Genomic DNA, 19,355 nt, shown 5'->3' on the forward strand with positions numbered 1-19,355 from the left:
GGTTAGCGCAATTTGCGAGAAAACAAGCGCTCGTATTGCGCCAGATGCAGTGACGCCCCCCGCAGCCAGCAGCAGCCTCCGTGCTCACCGTTCCCGTGGCGCTCGTAGTCCGCAGCCGGCACCATGCCGCCCATGGCGTGGGGGGGAGGGGGCTCGGGCAGCCGGTCCGTGAGGCTGGCACTCATGGGGTCGGGGGCCGGCAGCAGCTGGGGGGCCACCATGCTGCCGTAGTGCTGCTGCTGCTGCTGCTGCTGCTGGCTGCCGGGGCCCACAGCCTTGGTGCCCAGGGCCAGGCCGTGCGCAGGAGCGAGGCCCTGGGGGGCCATCGGCTGCATGCCCGGGTGGCCGCCATGAGCCATGCCATGGTGCGGCACCGTGGAGTGGTGGTGGCCTGCAAGGGGGGGAGGGGGTTCTGTTCCTGGCTCACGTGACATCACTGGTGGAGGCCTCAGTACGTGTCGTGTGGGAATGCTCCATTGTTCCTGCATTGCTCCAAAGCGGTCCCGCTCTCGTTATGAGTGGCGGGAGGCGAAGCACAGCTGTCCCGTTTTCCGGTGCGCTGCTGCCTGCCGAGGCAGCGGAGGTGGTGCTCGGCTTCTGTTTTCCTGCCAAAAAACCACGGGGATGGCTTCTCCGGTTCGGACCGCCCAAGGAGTCAGAAGTAGGCCACACCCGCTCCGTCGACCCTTTGTTCGAGTGTCCCCTGCCCGGGTAAGCCTGACCGACCTTTCTGCTCTTATGCAACTGGAATCAGAGTTAGCCAGTGTGTTTTTTGTATCACCGTTTTTGCCCGAACCCGCCGTAGCCTCTGTTGGTATCGCGTTCTTTTTCGCGCGGGAGCCCGTAGGCGCAGCCTGCTTGCTGCCTAAGCAAGCAAGGCGACCCCATAGCCTCGAACATGCAAGTTTGTAATGCCAAATCCGTGACACATTGATGCCTGCACCTGCCATCTGTCAGCTGCACATGAGGATTGGCTGTGGTGCAGGGGACGCACGTTAGCATCACATCCCCAAGGCCCTAGTTCAAGCCATGGCCTCTGAGATTCCCCCTGCGCACGTTTTGCTCCGGCCATCCCAATCGGCGTGCGCCCCAGCCAAATTTTGTAAGCGTGCTGGTACCCCCGCACTCCGCCAGGCGGCAGTGCGCACCTATGCATCGAATGCATCCTTCAGCCGTTGGGCCGCTGTTAATGCGGCGTGTCGCGGCATGTCAACGCTGCAGTTTTTCTGGTCTTCGCAAGAGTGTATTTGCGAGTTTATTGGCTGCATTTCTGCTCAGCTCCTGCCGAAGATTCTGACACAGAACACCTGTTATCGATACCATTGTCCGTCATTGGAGCAGGCGAGAACTCGACACCTTCGAGGCATAGGCTTCCGCCCTTGTAGGTCGAGCCCCCCCCGATCTTCATTAGGCGTCTTCGATTGTGCTGCACACGCTGCACTCATTCAGGTAGTGCAGCACTCGCCTCTTCGATTTTCGAGTGCAGCGCGCGGCGCCTGCACTTTTCTCTTCGATTTTCCGACGGTGCAGAGAGTGCAGGATGAGTTCACTGCTTTTCCTGCACCTGCCGGGGAGGAGGTGCAGAAGCAGACGACAAAAGTGCAGGACCGGTTCTGAAGTGGCAGCGCCTGCGCTGAACTGGCTGAACTCATTCTGAACTCATGCAGAAAGTGCAGGCAAAATCGAAGAGACCTATTGATTCATAAATGAACTCCGCCACTGCTCCCTCGCACTCTTCCGAGGAGCGAAAGCCAAGAGGAGTGAAAGCCAACGCATAACTGTAATATACGTTTTATGCCATGAAGCATACAATCGCATTTAGAAAAAAAGCAGCCTATCGCTGTGGGCTGATTCTAGAGCGAACGTATACACAACCATCGAGTACCCCACGTACGGCACCAAATGTGCAGCCCTGTATTTCTACAGAAATGTAAATTAGCGGAGTTAATATAATTGATTGCTAGAGAGCATGGACAAAGATAGTTCATCGAACGTAATTTAGAAAAAAAAAATCAAAAATAGAGGAAGTAGAAAAATAAGAAATACAGAAGTAATATTAACAAATTCAAAAATATAAATCTTATACAGCTCCTCCACAAAACTGGCAAACATAAAGGAGAAGCGAAAATAATGAAAAAAAAAAGAAAAACATGAATAAAAAATAACCAATTTTAAAAGTGATCTTACAAAATAAAAAGAAATAGGGGAGTTAGCACATTTAATCGTTGAATTTATATTGTGGGCATCCCGATCACCTGCTATCCTTAATCCTTGTCATTGGCATTAAGGAATAGAATAGAGTAACAGAATAACGCGCCGTCGTTATTCTCACTGTTCTCGCGCAGCACCGAACTGCCCTGCCGAGAGACTCTGCCCACAACGGGTTCGAGAGCGAGCCACGACTCTCGCCGCGAGTGTACGTTTTCAATCACTTCACCGAGAAGCGATACATTTCATAGTACAGGGGTTTATTACGCGGATAACCACGATACAAACACTACACTGCACTACTCACCTAGCCCCTGGGGCATACACCCGCCAGCGTGTGCCCAGCCCGCAGTCAGGCAGCAGTTAGCGTCCGCCGGCGTTGGCCGGCCGCAACGCTCGCTGACGTAGGGGAAGGGGGCTCTCTGTGGCCGCTACTCATTTCCAAGCCACTGGACTCGACCAGGCGGCATCGGCGCTCGTCCGCTGACCTTAGACGGCGCAAGCCGTCACATTGCGCACGCGGGGGAAACCCACCAATGAGTGGAATATGCCCGCGGAGACTCGCCGGGCATCCTAGATAAACGCACTGACGCAAATCGAGGCATGCGCTAATCGACACGGTGGGTGCCGTGACCCACGGAAGTGGGAAACAACGGCCAATGCAAGAAACGGCCAAAAGTGGCCGAAGGGCATTTACGTACCGTGCGATCGCTGCGCGTCCCAAGGGCGGTCTCCCCCGGGAGTCTCCTGCGCGCATCCCCCGTCACCTCGTAGGGAGAGGAGGGATGCGCGCGAGGATCGCCCTCGCCCCACCAAGGAGGAGGACGTCGCTAGCGCCTCCTCGCCCCCATTAAAGGGGCTTGGCCCCCACAATATGGAACCACCAATCCAGCTGAGCCATCTGCGCGCACAGGTATACAAGGAAAAAGCATTCTCAATTGCAAACACAGACAAACAAAAAGAAAACTCCCACCTCCCCTCGCGGGAACCGTGTAGATGCGACGCATAGGCGGAGCGGCGAAGGGACCGCATTTTATAGCTCGCATAACGTTGAGGGGACTGCGTAAGCCGGTCCCAGTCGATGACGACGTTGGCGTACTTGCAAAGCAACGTGGACTCTAGGTGCTTGAGCCAAGCGTGGATGTTGCTTCGCCGGAGAACGGCACACTGGTTATATGCGCAGCGCGCCCGAAGGAGAGGAAACCGCGGAAGAGAAAGTACTGCACATGCGCCGGCCCCAGCACGTCTGCCGCGGCTATGACGCAACATGCCGCGGCTATGACGCAACACAATCCAACACAATCCACTTTAATCCAATCCAATCCAATGCCCCTGGCGAGAGAGTGTTCGCTATCGGAGAGGAGAGGGGGTGAGCGGCGGAGAGTGCAGCTGGCGCGGCGAGGAGAATGGGAGAGGGGCGGACAACGCCGACGACGACAACGACGCTGGAGGGACAAGGCGAGTGAATCAGATGCTCTGCATTTAATAAGAAGTCACACATCCTGCGATAATTATGCAGCTTTATATGCTACGATGTACCGTGTAGTTTTTACAGACCATGATTAGCTTTTCGATCTGCCGTGCAAATGCGCTATATCAATTCACAAAGCGCTTACTAAAACCTCTCAAATACTCACTGGCACTGAATTGCAATGGCTGGTGGTGTCTGAATGTATCACGGTTGGTTTGTGTCGGCCTTGCATGCTTACGATTTTCTAAGCCTGCCTTAAAAAGCCGCGACAACAAATCTGTCGTGACATGCATACTAATCAGAAACAATCTTAATATTGCATTTATGCGACAGATGCTTATACAAGTCGTCCCTCTTGTAAATAATGTTGGGTGAGGACGTGAGGGTTTTTTCAAGGGCACCGCGTGTAAATAAACACCGTTAAAGCTAAAAAAATAAAAATAGGCTTGCGAAACCGCAGCAGAGAGTGCCAGAACTGACTGCGCTTCGCTCGTATGACTGCTGCTTAAACTTTGTACTTGCGCACCTCGTATTATTAAGTTAACCATAATAAATTTGTTGGCTATTGTCATGTATCTGTCATTTTAAAACTAGCTGCTCGACTCAATTCGACGGCAAGCTGCGAAGACGCGCGTTTTCTCGCTTGCGCCAAGCTGCAGCGGAATAGTTGATGCATAGGTGGCGAGCGCCGCGGTGCGGCGGAAGGCGCAGCCACGCCCCTTTTCAACTTACGCTCTCCCCGGCCGATTGAGACGGCCGGAGCAAAACGCGCGCGGGGTGATCGCGGAGGCCATGTTCAAACTCCCACAACTCTCTTTCCTTTCATTACAATACTAACCATACATGTGGTACATTCTGAAGGACCGCATGAGACCACAAGTTTTGCCCAGGTACAAGATACATTCATTACCACGCTTTTTATCTGCATAAAAATTGGCAAAGACATTAAATTATATTAAAATAGTGTAAATGTAGATAACTCACTAAAAAAAAAAACAAAGAAAGGAAATGCATCCAAACAAGCAGCAAGACTCCCAATTCTGTGCAATGCAAACCAAAAACGATGAAAGGTTGCTCAATTCCGTCACTCCAAGCCAGATTTGGCTATTAACAGAGCTGGAGACGAAGTAGTGAAACCACAAAGGTCTACATTATAGTCGGATCCCTCGAGCGGGTAACTAAAAGTCAACACAGAAGTAAGAAACAGGATGCCACCAAGAAAATGCAAGGTTTGCGACACAGAAACGGTGTAATCACTCGTGCATTGCTCAGCTGGCAAGGGTTGTAGCTGTGGGAAAAATTCTGCCTTTGCCCTCTCGTGAACTGCCCTCGAGGCAGCACTGCATTCTCACAAGCTACCCTTGAACACCAAGTTTTACAAGTTTTTAGGGGCGAAGCTCCTTAAGCCATGGGTCTGTCCATCCCTTGTGTCTCGTGGTACGTGACCGCCGCATGCTTTCGGAGATGTCGCAAAGTGGGCCGCGTTGCACGCGCATGAACCGGCTGCAACCGGCAGCGCAAACTCGGCACCGGGAGCGCGAGCTTGTCTGTGTTCGCCAACGGAGGCGCGAGCGCACGTGCACTGCGAGGGGGAGATCACGCAAGAGATCACGCCACGAACGCAGGCAGTCGTTCTCGGAGATCGAACGAGACGCAAGGACCTTTGCTCGTTTCCTCTCGTCTTGTTCGGGCACAAGTTCGCCCTAAATAAAAGTTCTTTCTTTACCGTTGTGTCCCATCCTACGTGACAAATTGTGGCGGAGGTGCGGGGTAGTCCTCGATGGCGCGGGGTCTTTCACCAGGTCTGGGCCTGGGAGCATTGACTCCGAAAATAAAAGTTGATTTGTACAATGTACGCACACAGTCTTACGTCTTTCTTAATGATGTAATGGGCGAACTTTCACGGGAGAGTTACGGTTACCGATTATCTCCCCCTCTCGAGCTTCACCCCACTTATCATTCATTCCGTGGAGATGGCGTGATTTTTTGTTTCTCGAGATATCTGAATGAAATTTTCAGGGTTGTGCTATAACGTGAACATTAGAAAAAGGGCTTTCAGGTATAAAGTATATAAAAAATACATGCTGCAAGAAAGTGTGCTTATTTTCGCGGCGAGAACAAAAGACTAAATGTCGTTTCAAATCGCGCGCCATCAGCCGCAAAGGGTTCGCACAACATCCGACAGATGGCGACGAGTGTACTGGCCAGTAGGAAGATGCAGTGAAACATCCCCCTCGCGAGGGGCCCGATCAAATGCAGAGCATTTCCGGGGGTGCACGACGTTAAGTAGTTTGCGTTACGTTAATGTTGTTGCACTTGTGGCAACTGCTGACGAGAGAGCGCTCGTCAGCAGTAATTTGAATGAGTCAACGATATAAGGCGCGTTCATAGCGTCCCATTCTGTGTCGGCTTTGTGGCGCAGTGGTTAGAGCACCATGTACATTGCGTTCCGCCCGCAGGTTCGAGGGATCGAAACCTGGCGCCGGATAGTATTTTCTTTTTATATAGTAGGGACAACGACGGTGCGGACTACGGACGTCAACGCGGCTGACATCGTGAGTTACTGAAATGCTCTGCATTTAAAACTGTGAAGTTTCATTGAGCTGTGCAGGTTAGTTTTCATGTTACAAGGGCATATCAAAATGGATAGTACGCAACAATCTGGCAGGCTGCTTGGAAATATCGAAGTATAACAGCAGTCGTAAAGACGGCCAAAAACTAACTAAGAAGAGTGGGCGAGTGAACAATAAGATTATAAACAGCAAAGTAGAGCAAAAAAACAGAGCAGCGGATCAGACAGCGGCGCGGTGCCGCCGACAGCAGGGAAGAGCGCGTCATCACGCGCAGAAGCCAACAACAGCCGCACATTGCCTCGCAGGCTCGAGGATCGTGGGCAAAGTCCAATTGTGCTTTGCAGACGGGAGGCGACAAGCTCACAACCCCTGCGAGCACCCCAGTCACAAGAAAACCCCGCCTCAGCCACACCACGGCCGCTAGCACTAATGGTGGGAAAAAAGAGCGCAACAGTTTACAAGCAAAACAATTCCAAAAAGGCGGCACTGCGAGCAAAGTTGGGGCTCTTTGTACGCTTGATCGCTGCTCAGGAGATTGTGCAGCTCATTATATATTTGTTTTTTGATGTTTTTATGATGAATTAGGAGCTGATCATTTCAGAAAAGGTAGTTTGTGACATATGCAATCCAAATGTGTGGTTTTCTAAAAGCCAATTCTTTCGCATACTTTTGTTTTTCAAAGGCCGCAACCCCTAATGGTGGGAAAAAAGAGCGCAACAGTTTACAAGCAAAACAATTCCAAAAAGGCGGCACTGCGAGCAAAGTTGGGGCTCTTTTTACGCTTGATCGCTGCTCAGGAGATTGTGCAGCTCATTATATATTTGTTTTTTGATGTTTTCATGATGAATTAGGAGCTGATAATTTCAGAAAAGGTAGTTTGTGACATATGCAATCCAAATGTGTGGTTTTCTAAAAGCCAATTCTTTCGCATACTTTTGTTTTTCAAAGGCCGCAACCCCCTTAAAGGGACCCTGCAACACTCTTTGTGCAGTGCAAGTAAACCTGTACGACGTTTAGATTAGACTTCCAGGAACACCAGAGCCAAATATTACACGTGCACGTGAAGCGGTAAGCGCGGAAATCGCCGTGAAAGACGCGGAAAAACCACCCGCTCTCTCTTCAATTCTCCTCATTATGCACCCCTGCCATGGCCTCTGCGATGTCAATCAGGCCATGGCTGTCCTGGCTGTCTTATTGGCTGTCGCTGGTCAACTTTGCGGCTAAATTCTGGCATTTCCTGTGACGATCAGCCATCTTCGGCGCTGTGTATGACCCTCTTCTATGTCTGAACCTGTCCGCATGCTTTTGGTGTTTCTTTTGTTTTGAGTGCACGCGGAGTTTGAGTGACGAACTAAATATTCCGCTTTCAACGAGCCCACTCGACAACAAACGTTTATTGCTCCAAAAACGCCCTACCAGCCTGAGCACTTGCTTGTGAGCAGGCCACCATGCCTGCTTTTTTGTGGCACCAGACCGGAAATAGACCCATTCACGTTGCAGGGAAAAGGACGAAACTCCCCGGCATGTGACATATCGAAGGCCGCTGAACAGAACGCCGCGCGCCGCCCCTCTCTCCGGGAGAGAGCGCGCAGCTTTCGTCGCGTTTTCCGCGGTTGAGTTGAGAGGGAACATTTATGCCAGATTTTTCATCGCGCGTAGTTTCGGTGTAGTGAACGGATTTTCACAATTCTTGCGGGAGGAGATTGCTGGGACAATAGACTTTACCCCAAAATACATTCCGAGTAGTCGATGGTAAGTGTTGCAGGGTCCCTTTAAGGGGGGGTTGCAGCCTTTGAAATCGCGAAAATGACCCAAAAATTCAATTTTCACAAATTCTAATTTCAAATTCCCTATAGTCTGAAGTATCATCTGGAAAAATTTCAGCATCTAATTCCGCCTCGAAGTATTAAAAAAATAATTAGCATGCGTCGGAGCATCCAACTTCGAGCAAAAATGCAAAAATTTGACTACAAGCGATCGACACCATCTTGGACTGGTAGGAGGGCTGCTTCTTCCCACTTCAATTTGCCCCATTTCAGAAGGACGTGCAGATAAGAGCGGTGCAGCAAACAGCATTGTTTTGAGGGTCACAAACGTCACGAGAAGGGCGCTGATTGGCTAAAGCGCGCACTTCTCCATTCCGCGGCATGCGCCTCCTCCCCCGGTCTCCTGACGCAGCCGCAAACCTTGGCCAGCACCGTTTGCCACTCCACGGTCTGCCACTGCACCTCCGCGGTGGCAGTTTTCTTCTCTTTGTGTTTCTAATTCCCCTTACTTAAATCTCGCACTGTTTGTGCGTATAATTCTACTTTTTATTCACTGCAGTGTATTTTAGCTTTACATTTCGTCCGCCGTGAACTTTTGCGCGTTTCAATGGCACAGGGTGGCTGCTTGAGAGTGAGCACACACAGAGCCAGTGGGAAACGCGTGGAACAAGGAAGCTGCATCACCGAGAATTTCAAATGTGTCGGCCCAGGACATCATTTCACCTCCGGTTGCTTCGAATGAGCGAAGCTCTCTGATGCCGTCGACGTCTGCGCAGACGGAAGCGAGTCCTCCACTGCATGTGGCTGGACCTACTTTGTGTGCAAACCGCGTTGAAACTGTGTTTTACACTGCAGAAGAGTTGCTGGGGCGCGAAGCTGTTGCCGATAGGGAACTTCTACTGCCGATAACACGAATGCTTCCTCGGCGGAGAAGTCTGCTACTTCGCGAAAGTTTGATTTGCCCAAAGTCAGCCTTGCAAGCGACCCCGGCGATCATGGTACCAAGTTAGTCGTTGTGGACATGGAAGTTCTCCGCAAGCTTTTCGCGTTATAGTAAGGTGCAGCAAGTGCGGGACGACGTTTTCAACACTTTTTAAGTGGGAAGAGAAGTAGTATGGTGTTGTGCTGAAGCTTATTCTGTGAGTGTTGGAAGTGGTGCATTGTCGTAGGGTGACTCAGTCTTTTTTTTTTTTTTTTTTTTTTTCAGGTGCACCTGGTGTACAATAGTTTTCATCATGCTCGGATAAACCAATTTCAGCGAAGTTGGTGTCAATGTATTGAGGGAAAAGTGAGCTTCATGCTAAAGCTATTCGTTACCTGTAGGCTTTCTAAATAAAAGTGGCATTGCTGCGTAAACTTCAATTTACACTTTCTCAGCATTGTGTTTTTCATGCCGTTCCCTAGCCTTACAGAGGTTTTGAGGATGTTCTGGAAAACGGATTTTGACAAACTTGGTGGGGTTCTTTACAGAAAGAACTGAATCGCAGGCTAGAATTCTTTTTTGATAAAAATATTTGATTAATTGTACGAGTTGTTGTCCAATTGCTGTTAGTTCTGTTTCTTCCCTACTTTCATAATTATTTCTATCAACAAAATATGTATACAAGGATTTGCTGAGCTTTATAGCCTGTGCAGTGATTCTTTAGGAACCACGGTACACTTAAAAAATGAACTTTGTTCGTGAAAAATTTTTACAAACCCCCGTAAGAAATTGCATATTTAAACATTTTCATTATGCCATATGATATCTGAAATCTGTTTGCAGGTTTGTGATCAACAAACAGACTGTAATACACTCGCACACCCATTTTAGCCAAAATTGGCCTGCAAATGAACAACCTCATTCCCCCCTGAAATGGTGCGGACAAGCGTCTGCCCACGGAACCACTCCCCTGGGGCCCACCACTCACCCAGGGCGTGCTGCTGGCTCATGGGGTGCACCATGCCCACCTGGGGCTGGCTGGCCAGGGCGGGAGGCGGCGTCATCTGGGACGGGGGCAGCGGGCCCGGGTGGCTCGACCCGTGGTGGCCGTGGGCGGGCAGCGTGGAGTAGCCGCTCCCTGCCGAGTGGTGCAGCCGAGGGGCAGGCGTTACCCACGTGTGGACGACAGTGCTCAGCGTTAAACCAGAGTCCCTCAATGCTCCTCTGGTCCCGAAACTCCCGGCGAAGTTTCGTACGGGGACAAAGGCTACCGCGAGGGGTGCCACCGCAAATCCGAGGGCATCGGGCAGCCGCCGCTGCTCTGTCGCCAGACCGGCAGGCAGGAACACAGTAGCAGCATGCCCGTTCGCACCAAATTTTTTCGCCACTCACCAAATTTTTTCGCCACTCGCCACTCACAAAGTACATTTGTGCGGCCCATGACACATAAAGCGAAAGCGCACTGCTGATAAGGCGCCGAGCGTCTGTTTTTCCTTACTCCGTGGTCCGTTCCGTGCCAAACGCGCTCTGACCACGCCCCGGCTTCCCTACGATGAACACCAGCGCCGCGCCGCGGCAGCGTACGAAGCTCTCCAATAGCGTGACGGCGAAGTTTCATGACCAGAAAGGCATTGGAGGACTCTGGTTAAACAAAGGATGCAGGACGCCTTGTCCATACATGCAGTCTGTCCCTTTCAGGCAGGGCTACGGTAAAGGCTCAAAGCGTAGCAGCGTTGGAAATGCTGGGCCAGTTACACTGCACCCATGCACTCCAACCTACACCTTTCGTTCGCCACCATAAAATGTACTTACACTGTTCTCTGCAACGCCAACGGGCCAGCCGTGGTCCCGCTTTCATGTCGTGCAATTACAGGCCCAGTAAGAGCTCTCAAAAGCAGCAAAACATTCCTTCAAAACTGTTTGCTGTGCAAGTGCAAAGCTAACTAATACAGTAGTTACACAGGACCGCTTAACTAAGGTAATGCAAACCGAGCTGGGCCACCTCAGTTCAGTCACACTAACCACAGTCGCCGCAGCCGCAGTGTTCAAAATCACACAAGTCAGTTGGGATGCCAGCGGCGGCACATCTGCAAAGACGGGACCTGGCGTGCGGAGGAGACGAAGGCCCTCACAGAGCCGCAATAGCAGGCGCCCCAAGGCTATCCCCTGGAGGAGCTTGCATTCTTTGCATCGCTCTCGTTGCAGCCAACTCGACCGCTTGTGACCACGAAGCGGCTCATTTCCTGACCCACCCGACAATAGCCGCGCTAAATTTGTAAATTCTGCACGTAGTTCACCGTAAACATGGATAAAGCAGGCAATCATGAAACGTTTTCAGCATTCAGAAACGATCTGCGCTAACATCAGCCGGGCCTGCAAACACGCCAGCCTGCCTGCCCGCACAGCCCTGTAAGTGGCTTGAACCAACCCAGACCATGGCAGCAACAGCATGTCGCCCGATGTCGCCGCTCTTCGAAATCAATCTGATCGCGGAAAAGTTACACATGCGAGAAAGTGGATGCTAGTGGGGTATGGATTGTAGGATTGTAATTGTGCTATGGATTGTAATTCGCAGTTGTAGAGATAGCGGCGGTCAAATGTCCACCACGATGCTAACCTAAAGATCCCAACACTGAGCTGGGCCGAGAAACGCAAGCCGGTTGCGAGCTGTTGGGGAAGCGCCTCTCCTAAAACTCGCCGCGCACGAGTGCGTTGCATTTGGGTCTGAAGCAACTGGTCTAACGATATTTCCTTTTGTCTACACTGCTTCTACTTTGTTTTTTAGAGGTGGAGCCCCTTAGGGGCTGGGGCTCCACCTCTAAAAAACAAAAAAAATACCCCGACGTACAAAACAGCACGACGACCAAGCAAAGTTTGGTCGTCCTGCTGTTACGTACGTCGGGGTATTTTTTTTTTAATCATCAAATTGGTTTTTCTTAAAAATGTTTGTTTGGCTTTTCGCCCTATTTGGTTATTTCATATTGGCTTTAAACCTGCCATAGCCTAGCTGGAGCAGGTCTTGTTCCCCACATTTTTTTTTTCTTTTTTTCTGACAGGGAAGGGGGGGAACATGGAATTGGAATTGGGGCTGGGTCTTGGGAGCTTTTATTCTCCTCAAAATTGGTCGAATGTCCCACCTCGGCGGGGGTGTCCCAACGGGTAGTTGGCTGCGTAGTTGCTGGGCACCTGCGGAGGGGCAATGGGCGGTGCCGGTGTGCGGTACTCCCGGGAGCCACGCGTGAGCGACCCCATGGTGACACCGCGGTTTGCCTGCGGCGGCGTGGGGGGCTTGGTGGTCGGCGCCGGCCCCGCATTCAGAAGCGCCTGCGACACATGGCACTTGTGAGCACAAAACCGCCCTTCCTGTAATGAACTCTGTCAGGCTATCACGGGCCACAGTGGCTAAACCACACAGCACCAAAAGCTGGCACCAGGGCATCTGACTGTTACAACTGCTGGTTACAGAACATTTATCCGCCCAATGCATAAAGTAACGGCTGGGCTGCCTTCATCATAAGCCAGAGCATGTTATGACTGCGGTTGTTACACGGGGGCTGAGCTGTATGAGACTCCTACAACAAGTACAGCAATCCCTGTATTCACAGCAGTAACTCTTTCGGGCAATTTATCTTGTCATCTCCTACTTTCCTCTCAGAAGCAAACTTACAATTAAGGCTGCCTCTTATCCCCTGATGCGCTTGGAAAGTGGGCCTTCCTTCAGAAAACTAACTTATAGCAGAGTCCGTCAATGCTTTTGTGGTCATGAAACTCCCGGCCGAGTTTTGTTTGAGGACAAAGGCTCCCGCGAGAAACGCCGCCGCAGATCGGAGGGCTAGAGTACCTACATTGACGCGCGTCCGCCGTACAGAGTGGAGACACGTATGCGTTGCGCCACCATTTTGGTTCGCTCGCTCGCTGCCGCAGCAAGTCATTGTAACAAAACCGCATCGTAATTATCTCCACAACGCGGTTTACTGGCGAAGTTTGAACCATCGTATCTGTATCGCGTTGCTGCGTCTTGTGGGAAACAAAAAGAACAGCGCGTTGAGCCCTTCGACCCAATAGGGGCGGCACGGGATCGTTCAAAGGGTGTCTCCACCCTGTACAGCGGTCTGCTCTCGAGGTATCCTACGGAGGGCATCGGGCCGCCGCCGCTGCAGCGCGCGTTCAGCCGTGCGCGGCAGAACTTGCGTACGTATTTGGCGGCACTTTTCTGGATAGAAATGGAATGTTGGATAGAAATGGAATGTTGGTAGTTGTGCCTTCAATTGTGGCTACAAAACGAAGCCGTCAGGATTGCAGCCCTTGCAGGGAAACCGTATGCGGCAGAACGCACGCTCAAAACTGCCGACTGCTATCTGTGCTTGATTTTTTAGAAGTCCCCACGAGCCCTGCTAACACCGCAAGGAGCGCCTGCTACGCGCCGCACTCCCCTCCGACCGCTTCGCCGGCTGCCCTCCGATCAACGCCAGCGCCGCGGCGCGGCCTCCCTGAGCAGCGTACGAAGCTCTCCCATAGCGTGACGGCGAAGTTTCACGACCAGAAAAGCATTGACGGACTCTGCTAATAGCTAAGGCTGCCCTTAAAGCTAAGGAGGTCCCCCGACAGTGTTTCACTCTGGGACCTCCTTCTGCATGTATCTATTATTGTATTTCAATGTAACAACTATATTTTTTCAATAAACCTTCATGTTTTGTTACGAGCCTGAAAAGTGAGCTATAAGTAAGATGGCCCCTGGCCCACCTGAACCATTCCTTTTGCTAAACAAGCGTTCTGGAATATGACGGTAGTTTAGCTGAGCGTTCACTAGCCTGTTGTTCACAAGAAATGAAGATCACAAGAAATGAAGAAAGCTGAAAAAGGAGACGCATTTTCCACACCCCAGAGCACTCCATGAGCATGAACCGACGCGAGCTGCACAGCTTATCGCCGCTCGCCAGAATGGAGCTCACGGTGAAAATGTTACAGATGTGCAAAAGGGGGTCACGGTGAGTGCAGAAATTGCGCTAGGGATTGCCATTCCCACTGCCAGTGAAAGCGGCGATGAAGTGCCCAACGCCTAAGGTTCTCTACATGAGGACATGGTTGAAACGAGTCGTAGGCACATCTTCTACAGTCTACGCCCGTTACAACGGACCCTCTGAATCCGGAAAAAAACGTCCGCTGTAGCCGAAGTATGCAGTATCGGACAGGGTGGGGGGGATGTAGTATGAGTCCGAAAGTGAATACTTTGACCGATATTGCATATGCATAGTACATACACTTTGTTCTTTCTACACGCCTGCAGCACCTTTGCACAGTGTTCGCGCAAGAGCAAAGAATCGCGTAAACACCATTTCCAAAGCTTAGAACCGGCACTTGGAAAAGGCCTACCGCTTACGATCAAGCGTGTAAAGACGCATGATGAGCTGAGCAAATAAAGCAAGAATATAACTAGGCGCAATTATTAACCAGCTATAAAACATCAGTCGTGGCCATCAGCATTAGCTAGGCGCTTTTAAATCCCCTCAGGACGAGGCAGGTTTTCCCGAAACCATTCGTCAAAGAAATCGGATCGCTGCCTGACGTTCCCTCAAGGCAGCTTCCAGATTTTTAGCGATTTTAGTCTGGTCATTAAAACAGCTGTAATGAAATATTCTGATGACGGACAACTGTAAAATCGGAAGTTAGACCAGTTGGACTGCGCACGGTTACCGGCAGATTGCACACAATGGATGGGGAACCACCACTTACTTGAAGCATTTCTTACCTTTTTCACCGAACGGAACGGGAACGATGCATGCGTAGGAATAATAAAAACCGAACTTCACTTAACCCGAGTTTTTTATTACATAAAAAAACTGACGAGGGCACACTCGCCTCCGAGTGCACCACTTTTTTCAATCTCACCGGAGTCGCGTTTATCGGCACCGGCCTTGTTCTTGACGGTAGAGCGGACCGTCTGCTTAGACAGGCCTGTACTTTTGGCGATGTCGGCCTGTTTTTTTTCCATATTCGACAGCGTTAATTACGCTTAATTTATCGGACAGTGAAATCAGCTACCCTGCCGCTTATGCCGCTGGTCGCACACACACACACAAAAAAGCCACTAGCACTGGCTTGGCTTGGCTGCGCCAACGACCCGGCTGCCAGCAATGTTGCCAGACATAAGTTTTCTTGCCAAAATAAACAAAGAAAAAGCACATCGGATGCCGGCACCGCGGAAGTGCGCTATAAACATTCAGTCGAAACAATTTTCGCCCAAAATTTAGTCTGTTGTAGCCGATAGTCTGCTCTAGCCGGGTCCGTTATTAGCGGAGTGGACTCCATTTAAAATGCATGGGGACCAGACAAACCAACAGAAATGGTCCGTTAAAACCGAAAGTCCGTTGTTGCCGGATCCGCTGTAACGAGCGTAGACTGTATTAGTGAGAGAGTCAAGTGCTGTCAACATGGTGTACACCGACTGGAACATCACACACCAACCTCCTTTGCAGGTGACTGCCCTGCTTGATAAAGGGTTTTCTATAAGGTCCTTGTAATGCATGGTGTCCTTTTCTGGCACTTGCCAGAGGCCACCTTACGGCGCAAGTTGGCTGCCTTAACAATTAAAGAAGGGCCAATTAGGTAGAAGAAAGCATGCCAGGCCTTGCACTGGCTTTGATAATTACACCCTTTAGAATTACGTAGCAGTGATTGGACCTGAAGGTTTCAAGCAGTCCAGTTAAGCTGCTGTTCACAAGGCCCACCAGGCATTACTATGCTTCGCTCATGATACTACTTTAAGGATATTTCAGTGTTGACTCAAAGCGAAAACTCTGTTCCATTACAGTTTAGCCTGCTTGTAAGGGAGTTGTAGCAAGCTCCCGTTTCTTACAAAGACACCCATTGTGGTCACACCAATAAGTGGCCGTGAGGCGCAGAGGACTGACCACAAGGGGAGCACCAGAGCAACAGAGCAGCTGCTGATGGACTGGGTGAGATGCAGGGGAGTGCAGAGAGATCTCGTGGCTGACCTGGGTGGAAGGGATGCGGCGGGCCTTGCTGGCGGCTGCCCCGTTGGCCGCGGAGGTGCGCAGGCCGTGGCCCACCTCGTCGAGCAGGGCGTAGTCGATGGGCCGGCGGATGTACTTGACGGGCCGCTCCTGGGCGGCGGGGGCCAGGATCTTGTGCTGCCGCAGCGTGCTCTTGTTGGCCGTGAGCACGCCAATCTCGCGCCGAGCTACCTTCTCCTTGTGGATCATGACCGTGTGGCCAATGTGGTGGATGTGTGCCTCCATCTCGGCCAACTGGGCCGTCTGCAGGTCCAGCAGGTGCAGCAGGTTGTAGGCCAGCGTGTTGATCTGGTATGCCACGCTGGCCAGCGACTGCGTCGCGTACTTCTTCGTCTCCTCCAGGGCCGCATGCTTGTTCTCAGACTGCGGCAGGGACAGCGCGGGCTCACCCACCACCCCTCGCGACAACAAACGGTGGACCCGGACATATCCCTTTTCCAGGGCTACTTGCAAGTGTGGTGTGGCTCACCCACTCACCCTCACAAATCCCATGGCTGCAAATCGAGAATGCATGCTCATACAGCACACACGGAGCAGCACTAGGGTATCCCACATTATTCCCAGTGACTGCACTCAGGACCCTGATTCTGATTGTGGGGTTTAACGCAGCGCAGGCGATGAGGCGCGCCGTAGTGGAGGGCTCCGGATTAATTTTGACCACCTGGGGATCTTTATCGTGCACCGAAATCTCGTACACACGGGCGTTTTTGCTTTTCGCCTCCATCAGAAAAGCGGCCGCCGCGGCTACACTCAGGACCCCCTTGAAGCGTTGTGCAATGCCTGCACAATGCAGGGTGCCCCAATACATGCACTAATGAGGGGCGACCACACAATCCGGCACGCTTCTGCCATTCACCCTACTCATATGGTTCCAGGCAATCAAGCCACCGTGAGCAACACATTTCGGCAAGGTCCTCGGAGGCGTTGCCAAATCACCCCCCTACCCGGCCCGTGCACTGGCACTCCGACGCTGGCTAGTCAGTGAGCGGAAGCGGTTTGGCCAGTTGTGTAAAAATCAAGACAGGCTGCTCCCATCTAGTACAGCAATCCTCGCTGGTGTCGTTTCGCAACTGCAACTGATCAGTATGTCTTGATTTTACCCAGCCGGGTTGGGGGGTGATTTGGCGACGCCTCCGAGGACCTTGCCCACATTTCATTAGCCAAATGATGCTGAGGGGCAATTTCCACAACGATATGAGCTGTTTCATTAAATCAATGACTACGCTTCTTGGAGCAGAATCATCGCAAGTGAAAACGCAACCTTGTCAATAAGACTTTTGTTAGCTTAAGGCCCGTTCACACTAGCGACGAAAGCGATGAAAGCGACAGAAATTTATGTTGCTTTCGCCGCCTTTCATCGCTTTTGTCGCGCGACGAAAGCGATCGGTCTCGACCAAATTTTGTCGCCTCCGTCGCGCCGTCGCTTTTGAAGCGGAAGCAGTAGGCGAGACCTCCTGACGTCATATCCTGCCAAAGCACCCGGATGCTGTGTCTCCACAAGCGGCGAAGCTCCCGTGAAGTCTCACTCCCAGCGCGAGACAATAACAAGAAAAGGAAAAAATAGTCGTCGCCCGTCGCTCGATGTCGCGTGCAAGTGTGAACAGCAAGGGTGGCGATCGCTTTCGCCTTCGTCGCTTTGTCGCGTCGCTTCGTCGCTAGTGTGAACGGGCCTTTATCCTAGTAATGTAAGCTGTGAGCTTGCGGAGACCGCAGAAGAAGACAGGCCCTATGACAGAAGAAAGCCTCAGACCGTACCTGAAAGTAATTGGCCTCGCAGTATTCCGCAACCTTCTCAAGGTTGGTGTGGCTGTCATGAATATTTTGCCGCCCATCCGGAATTTCGTGTTGGATAAGAGTCATCAGATCGGCCATGACGGACGGCATTTTCAGGCCGGCTGCAATGAAGGCATCAAAATAAGACATCGCTTAACAGCTGGGCGGCATGCTAACAAATTCATCCTTGTGAAGTTCACGGGAGCTTAGAAGAAAACAAAGTGTAGTACACAGGATGTGGCAACATCCGTTGTTATTTAAAATCTGCGAACCCTTGAACAACTCGGGAACTGCTCTGCCGTGCTGCTGCAAGCTGCGTACAGCCGGTACACTAAGCTTGCATCGCCCAAGCAAGCTCAAGGGCGTGAAAACAGACAAAAAAAAAAAAAGAAACGATGCTCATGTTCCTTTGTAAATAACAACAACGAAACCAAAAAAACACGGAACCAAAGCAAACTGTGTACTAGAGAAACCGATAGTAGCAGCTGCGAGTTAGGCTTAGGAAATGTCATTACAACTGTACTGCATTCGTGAAAGGCGCATCACTTTTATACGTACGTCTTCCTCACAACGAAAATGCCGGAATAACGTGATTTTCAGCAGGTCTTCTACTGTATCTTTTCGTGCAACTTTCGATTAGATGGATACGCCCAACAAGTGAAGGCATCCAGCGTCCCTTGCACTCGGTGCACCACTTTCCCCCGAGGATTTTTGTTTGGATTGTTTTGGCTAGCGCTGCAACCCCTCCAGCTGCTTGCATGGCACTATAGTGAACTAGAATGATCTAGTGGCGCGAACCGCGAGGAAGGGGCGTGCTCTTCTGTGTAGAAAGCACCAGGTGGCGCTATGGCGCCCTCTTCGAAAAGTGCCGCCGTGGCAGCCGCTGTACTACAGGTGATTGGCAGTGGTTATGGCTGTCGTTGTTTCAATGTTTGGCAGTAATTAACCTTTACAAAAAAAGGCTGCTCTCATCTGGCATACCCATACCATAGGAACTTTTGTTGCAAATCCGCCCGTTTGACGTGTACGGAAACGGCTATGAATCGAGCTTTTTGGTGTCGCCTGCTACCTGCGCAGACGATCGATACGAGTGTACGCGTTCGATGTGCTGCCGGCGTACAACTGCCGTGTTTAATTCCTTACGAATTGGTTTACTTTCTTTATTTACTGTAATAAAGTCCCGGCATGAGCCTACTAGTGGCTTGGCCTCTACGGAAGCAAATTATACCGAGCATTCGCGCGTCCAGTAGCACCCGTGAGTGAAGGGATCTTTAATTTAGGCGGCCTATTCTGTTTCGTATATTTTGCACCCCAAATGTTTTTGAGCCTCACTTGCAGAATGTGCATGACATTACCAGGCCGTTAGGTAATACAAGAAAGGCGAGCTTTTTTTTCTTTTTTTTGGAAGTTCAAGAAAATTTTGAAAATAAAAATGAAAACGCATTTTCCCTAGCCGGGAGTCACGACAATGGCTTAGCCAGGCGAAGTTAGATCGCAGAAAAGTGTTTAAAACAAAGGAACACACCGGCGAGTTCAAGTTCTGCGACTCAGTTTCAAGTACTTCGAAGCCTGGCGCTTTCGAGTGTTGATGCTGTTAATGTTCTTAGT

General features: G+C 51.1%; 1 protein-coding gene across 2 annotated transcripts in view; it reads right to left on the minus strand.

Annotated features, from left to right (window-relative positions):
• Abi (tyrosine kinase Abl) overlaps positions 1-18,490 on the minus strand; it is a 33,540-nt gene extending 15,050 nt beyond the window's left edge. The window contains exons 1-6 of one of the 2 annotated variants that reach the window (XM_077705651.1): positions 18,306-18,490; positions 17,730-17,869; positions 15,936-16,337; positions 12,078-12,264; positions 9,929-10,078; positions 89-391 (exon numbers count right to left, since the gene is read on the minus strand). In XM_077705651.1, the coding sequence (XP_077561777.1) occupies positions 89-391; positions 9,929-10,078; positions 12,078-12,264; positions 15,936-16,337; positions 17,730-17,858 (1,171 nt within the window). In that variant the 5' untranslated portion in view covers positions 17,859-17,869; positions 18,306-18,490. The remainder of the gene's footprint in view (positions 1-88; positions 392-9,928; positions 10,079-12,077; positions 12,265-15,935; positions 16,338-17,729; positions 17,870-18,305) is intronic. The other variant, XM_077705650.1, reaches the window with a different exon arrangement.
• Between the last annotated feature and the right edge of the window lie 865 nt (positions 18,491-19,355).

The sequence above is a fragment of the Haemaphysalis longicornis genome, unplaced genomic scaffold (genome assembly GCF_048455015.1).
Source record: "Haemaphysalis longicornis isolate Haplotype H1 unplaced genomic scaffold, Haemaphysalis longicornis Haplotype H1 scaffold_4, whole genome shotgun sequence".
Lineage (NCBI taxonomy): Eukaryota > Metazoa > Arthropoda > Arachnida > Ixodida > Ixodidae > Haemaphysalis > Haemaphysalis longicornis.